Raw genomic sequence first — 7,043 nt, 5'->3', positions numbered from 1 at the left:
GACTATGGTTTACACTAGTAATTACGTAACCCATTTAATTTGTCTAGAATTTTATAAATTTAGCTTAATATATATTTTATATTATAGGTATGAATTACTAGCTATTTTTTTTTTTAAATAATTTATCTACTATCTTTTTTTAACTTTTATAGTATTTTTATAAGTTGAAATCCAAATTACGATTATAAAAGTTAAATAACATGTTAAAATTACAAGTCAACCCAATTTTAAGCACATTTGAGCCAAAGTAAAATCAGATTGGTCATGATTCTGTCTGATATCTATACCGATCCATTTTAATATTTATAGTTTCAATCCAATTCGCTCATTCGATACCCCTACAAATAAGTCTCACATTTATATATAGGGGTGCAGCCATGTGCAAGTGAGAATGTATCAAAAAAAATATTGTATATATAAATAACTGATACACAAAGTGATTAAATAATATATTCTAAACATCTTTAACACAATATATTGTTGTAAATTAACAGTTTTAAATTCCTGAATTTCAAACACCTTGAATGAGCCGATACTTGCGTGTTCAAATTATATAGGACTAGTTTCTTGTCCTTGCTTTCTTAAAAGGGGGGGAAAAAAATCAATACATACACCAATAAAAAAGAACAACTTATATTTGCACTTGCCTTTTTACATTCTTGAAAATTGGATTACATCACACCTCCAATCAATTTTTATTACTACAAGGCATCATAAATAAGATATTTATCCCTCCCATTAGTACAATATTATCCTAATTATGCAACAAGCCACATCTTGTATGTATAATACAACTACAACAACCACCTACGACTTGTTATTATCATCCATCTTGACCACTTAGTGAAAATGAAAGCCACAACACTTTCAACATCATTACTCTTTTCTATTAAAATAATGTATATCTACACAAGATTCCATTATTATTTGACATTTGATGAATATTCTTCACATGCACCCTTGTCCTTATTAGTTGCTTCCCAATAAATATGACAATTATTATTATTTATACCAATCATTAATCAACATGTTTAGTACGTCCATTCTTGAGGTAGTTGCATCTCTTGGTCATTTACCACACTTGTTTGGTCTTCTAAATGTTCATTAACCAAATTATCTGTTTCATTCTCTGCATTTGCAAACAAATCAATTACCATAAATGATTTTTATTTTTGTAAAAAAAAATAAAATTAAGATTCAAGCATCAATATTTTAATTAACCAAATCTAAGAGATCATGCATCAATATTTAATGTTTCTAACCAAACAGATCATCTAATCTCGAAATTATCAATATTAATGATCCAAACGTGAACAACACTTTTAAATTCTAATCCATTTTATTCAATATCTTCAATTCAATTGCTACGAAAACTACTCTCATCATTTCACTTTTTTACTTGTCTATTATACTAAAAATAATAATTATTTAAATCATTTCCCCACAACTAGAATCTTATATTAATTATTGTTTCTTAAGGCATGTGCAAAGTCTAAAATGAACCAAGTAAAAAATGACGAAAAGAATAAATCCATTTTTCACGATCAATTATATGTATGTACTTTATCTTTTAATTGATCTGACAGTATAAAAAATATCATAGCTTACCATTTTTGGGAAAGTGAGTGGGAGAGACAGCACATGTGTTTGATTGAGACAAAGCATCCATATGGTTGTAGTGTTGTTGTAGAGCTTGTAGAACTCTTGCTGGTATTAGAACCGTTGAACTTCCTGTCCATTTGACATCAGTAAAGTATTTTCTATTGTTAGTTCTTGGATTGTTAAACGATATACTAGTAAAATAAGTAATTATTTTGCATATTATGCAACACAATAAACCTAATTGTCATCTACTTTTTGAATTAATTAAAAAAGGACTATGTTGATACTTTACTTGTTCTCATGATTATTAACTGTTTTATCACTTAATTTTTATGTATTATGTTTAACTTTTAATGGAAGAAGTAGTATAAAAAAGGCAGAGGCTATGCAGATCTTGCAGATATATAACTTATGTGGTAGAGAAACTATTTCTAATAAATTCTCGATACAAAAAAATATTTAAAAACCGATTTGAAAAATTCAAAAAGGAACTCATGAAAATACAAAGAAAAGCCAAACGTGTTTGCAGTAAAAATAAGATAGATAATCAAAACAAAAGAACAACAATAAATTGAACGTTGTGAGTATTAGTTATTCAGTCAAATATCATAAGGACCAAAAATTAGAATTTATAAATACTTCAAAAAGGATAAAAAGTCCCAATAGTAATTCAAAAGTTCTCTTTGATAACGGACTAGAAACCATATTTTATACAAATAATGATACCTTTTTTTCTTCCTAGCTACTATATGGACCCCCAACTAACACCCACCCATATTGATAGCTTAACCAAAACTAGAAAAGACAATTTTATTTTGAAAAAATGAAATGTATTAAAATACTAAAAATAAAAACCACTAGGGTTTAGGACATTCTAACAATAACTTTTTGGTAATTAATTTCTATTCACAAAGTATATAAATTAACTAGAATCGCAGCTCAACTACTCTAGTAGATAGTCAATAAAAAGGTGCTAAACCAAGAAGAGGTTAGAACATGAATTAAATTTTTTTTTGAAAAAGAACAACATACTAATCTCACCAAATGGCTAGGAAGAAGTCGATAGAATATTACACAAATTTTATTTCTATTTATATAAACAAAAAATAAAATTGTTTCTAACAAACTCTCTTTTAAAAAAAATTATTTTGAAGCCGAATAAAAATAATATCTAGCAAAGGAAACAGTAAAAGAGTAGCTCAATTATTGTTTATGACAAAAAGAGGAGTTATGATAAGTATTAGAAGAACTATGTGGTATGAAATACTCAAAAACAATTCAGATAAGACTTATCATATGATGACGTACTTATTATAAAAATGTCTCTATCATAATTCATATTCATAAAAAAAAAACCATAAATTGACAATCGTGGTGGGGTAGTAATATTGATAATATATTATATTATATGACTTAAATATAAAGTTAGTTGTTGTCTAGCGTGAATGCCTTAAACTTTAGCAACTAAAATTGATTAATCCCACTATTTCAAGATTCTCATGTAAATACATTGGCTAATTCGATTCAAATACAGATTCCTTGGATAAGAAAATTAATATTAATCTTTTCATTTTATAGAATCAATTAGAATCTATAATTGAGGTTACTTACAGCGTACCAATTTAATTAAAGTCATTTTCACTTATCTATTGTGGTCATTTAATGTGAATTATATGTAAGATATAAGTAATAAAAACGTTTAATTATATTAGTTTATTCGCAGTACCCATCACAAAAGAACAGCCAATGAAATATTACCTCATAAATAAATCGTTATAATCAAAATTCCATTTCACACTTTGCCTATTTTATGATGATTAATCTAAAATTTAGTTTTCGTGGATTCGATCTTTAAAATATGTTATTATAGTCGCACCACTTTTATTTTAATGATTAAGATTATAAAATTAAAAAAAAAAATCTTTAAAGTATGTATTGACTCAAAAAGAATCACATAAATTAAAAAGGGAGAAGCACAGGTACTTATTATTGAACAATAATTTGATTATTTTGTATCTAAACTAGGAATTAACTTGATTTGTTTCTTAAAATAAAGATTGATTTTTACAAACTATACTAGCTTAGTTACAAGATATATATATATATACTATTTATTTATTATTTAAGTTCTAAGAAAAACAAAATGTTATGCTTTACTTGCAAAAATTCCTTATGATACTAATAAAGATATCTCTAAGTTATCAATATTGAAAAGGTGATTTAAGATTAAATTTGAACGGATGGAATAAAATCATGCCTAACATTTTTCTCAAGTTCTTTAAAGTATGACACATATAAAATAAAATTAAGGTAAAAGGTATATAAAATTAATAAAATATTTGATTTATCATTTAAAAACTTGATGATTAATACTAGTATAAGTTTTGAGGAATAAAATAATAGAAATTGAAATAATTAAATTTCACATGGCTAAATAAAATAATTCTACCCACCTATAAAACGACTCCTACAGGTGTGATGGGATAGTAGCTACTGAGTAGTAACTAGTAATTACTTAATATAACTTTTAAGTTAGAGTTTTGAGAATGAAATTGTATTTATATAAGTGATTTTTACCTTTTAGGGTAATAGAATTTGATCGAGTTAGATTCCAAAATTAGTACATAAAATAAAATAAATAGCTCCAACAATATATATATACTGGAATCTAATTAGCAAATGAAGGTAATCCATGTGGGCAACCTGAAAAATTCATTTGTGATATTGATAGGTTTCTTGATCCAGTAAAAAATGTAGGCGGACAAAGTTATAACGCAACTCAACTGATTGAAACATAAATGGGGTCCTTTTTAGCCCCATTTTGGTGGACTGTTCAAATCACAGTTTTTTTAATTTTTAATTGAATTTAACAGGAAAAAAAATAGAGATTGAAAAAGTTCAAGTAATTGGAGTAGTAGTAAGCATACCAGATTTCTTCTTTTTTGGTTCTGTTGTTGGTGTAGGAAGAGGATTTGGATTGTTAATTGTGCGAGGCAAAAAAACTCCAGTTCCAGATGACCCGTTTTTCGACCCGGATCCACCGAGAAATATGGCCGCCCTAATGCCTGCTCCAGTACTCTGTACTGGATGTTGAGGATGAAGATGATGAATCTTATCTCCATTTTGGCCATGCCCACCAACTGTTTGTTTTTTTGTCAAACTACTTCGTGTGTTGTTTTTTTCAGTTTTGAGTTGCTGAACTGACTCATTAGTTGTCCCCTTCACTTTTTTTCCTCTTGAATTAGAGGGCTTTTGTTTTCTTGTTGTTGGTTGGTCTTTCAAATGGTACACCTACACATAGTTAAGTTAGATGGTGAATAGTTATCAAGAAACAACCAATAAAATCTTGCTAAAATTTCAAATTCTTACTTGAATGGGTCTCTTCAAGTCATCACTAGAGTAAAATACAGTATTAGAGTTCTTCATTTGATGATTCACAGAGTCTGTATCAGGATTAACATATGTGCCTAAAGATTCTTGATTATAGTAACATATCTCCATGGAACTGTAATTTGACCAACTCCCAGCAAACCCATATGTGTTTGATGTCTGAAAAAGAAAAACCAAATTCATTAAAACCAATAAAAATAGGTAAAAAGTTGCAATCTTTGAGAAGATATAGTTTAACCTGAACAGTATAAGGAGTAGAATTGAGGACTCTGTTTTCATCATTTTCATCTTCTTCTTCTTCTTCTTCATCGTCTTTAAGCATATAATCAGCCATTTGCCGAGTCAATTGAACAATGAAATCTTCATCTTCTTCGCTTTCAGTTTCATCAGTTTCTGTTGAGCCAAGTTCAGACCCAAAAGGGCTGCTCAAACCAGAGGAAGATGAGTGTTCTGACAACCCATAAGTACCAAAAATCGAATCATTCCCCCAATTAGCTTTCACTTTCTTCAACCCATCTGTTCTCTGTTCCTCACAGCCAGTGCCTGTAAAGTTAAAATCTTGAACTTTCTTCTTCTGTTTCTGTTCTTCCATTGCAAAACCATGAGTTGGAGGAAAACCTTTCTCTTCTTTGCCACGTAACACAGAAGAATAAGATGCCATCATTACACACTATGTGAAGTTGTTGAATTTTGCCGTTTGAGAGGAAATACAGCAAAAAAGATGCAATTTTTGGGAAAGGACGAGTTTGGGGGCTATCAAGTTGAACTTGGTCTTAATATAAGGGCTAAAAGAAGAGGCGCGAGTGTTAGGGTTTAGTGGTTGGACAGTACATTTGTCTGGCCTCCTTATTCAACTGCCACTTGTTGGGTACTAATTACATCAGAGCTTAATTTTTAATTATCAATTCTACGATAACTTACGCTTGCTTAAATGGTTGAATAATTACAAATGTCAATTTACATATTAACTATTCGAGTCATGCTAAAAGATAAGAAGAAACACAATTCATCCTCAAATTATATGACAAGTAAGAATTGTTAGTTTACGAATTTAAGTGACATCGAAGGATCAACGAAAACACGATGAGAAAACTATAAACTTAAAATTCTGAACTCGAAGGCGGATGCCCTTTTGAGGCTTTCGTAAAAGGGCTTCTTTTTTATGGTTGTATTATTGTTGTAGTTAGTTATCCTAACACACAGGCTACTAAAGAATTACAGATGTTTATGGTTAAGAGTGGTTTGGAGTGTCATACCTGTATGGTGGACTCATTGAGTTGGTAACCAATTCCCACTCTCCTAATGTTTTAAACCCAAAGGTCAATAAAGAGAAGAAAAGACAAGAGAAAACAACTGTTTTATTCAACTTTTTCTTCTCCTTTTTTTTTTTGGTTTTGTTTGGCATAAGGGCTAACTTTTGACTTAGACCATGTGTAATTAGAGGGAAAACTGTGTAACACATGTTTCAACAATGAGTTTATGTTTTTGTAGGAATCAAAAATAAGAAAGGTAACGTAATACCGTAAACACTACAAAAGAATCAATGTTATGAAATTAAATTTAATAAGAGTTTCTTGAAATTATTAGAAGATGACTTAAAATTTTAAATTCGCTACATTTTTTTTGTGTGTTGAAGTGTAAAAGTTACAAACGTTATTCATGTTAGATGGTTCTTGGAATCTTAGTGGTCCAATAAATTGCCCAAGTCTAACTATCGACGCATCATACGGTGCTTTTGTGTAGTAGGGGACCTAATTTATAAGTTATTTATTATTCATGTTAATTCAATAATTTCTGTGCTTATCATTTTTCTTTTGGAATAATATTATTTCAACTAATATCTAATTATAAATTTAATTATCATATATAATTATTTTAAAATTCATAAACTTTAAATCAAAAATGTGTCTCGACTCTCAACTAAGAAAAAGGCTTATATTTTTTAAATTGTCGTATAGACAAAAGTTAATGGTGTGGAATCATAAACTTTCAAAGCTAAAATCCACTAGCATTTGTTGCCCAGGCTAATCACCAGCTGTTGTACTGTCAAC

At 29.0% G+C, this 7,043-nt stretch overlaps 1 protein-coding gene across 1 annotated transcript; it reads right to left on the bottom strand.

Moving 5' to 3' along the window:
• Positions 1–617: 617 nt before the first annotated feature.
• On the bottom strand, positions 618–6,397 carry LOC101266832 (uncharacterized). Its single transcript, XM_004241154.5, has 5 exons — positions 5,231–6,397; positions 4,972–5,151; positions 4,530–4,893; positions 1,609–1,731; positions 618–1,129 (listed from the first exon to the last, which is right to left on the bottom strand). The coding sequence occupies exons 1-5, from the start codon at positions 5,654–5,656 to the stop codon at positions 1,032–1,034; spliced, it is 1,191 nt and encodes a 396-aa protein (XP_004241202.1). The 5' UTR covers positions 5,657–6,397; the 3' UTR covers positions 618–1,031.
• Positions 6,398–7,043: the final 646 nt, after the last annotated feature.

The sequence above is a fragment of the Solanum lycopersicum genome, chromosome 6 (assembly GCF_036512215.1).
Source record: "Solanum lycopersicum chromosome 6, SLM_r2.1".
Lineage (NCBI taxonomy): Eukaryota > Viridiplantae > Streptophyta > Magnoliopsida > Solanales > Solanaceae > Solanum > Solanum lycopersicum.
Note: the sequence above shows the minus strand (reverse complement) of the source record. Positions and strands in the feature narration are given on the sequence as shown.

Excerpts from the sequence above, each read along its gene's own strand:
- LOC101266832 (XM_004241154.5), bottom strand. The coding sequence starts at position 5,656 with ATGATGGCATCTTATTCTTCTGTGTTACGTGGCAAAGAAGAGAAAGGT. Across the intron at positions 5,152-5,230 it reads CTACTCCTTATACTGTTCAG|ACATCAAACACATATGGGTT; the intron begins GTTAAACTATAT and ends TTTCTTTTTCAG. Across the intron at positions 1,732-4,529 it reads ACCAAAAAAGAAGAAATCTG|GAAGTTCAACGGTTCTAATA; the intron begins GTATGCTTACTA and ends TCAAATGGACAG.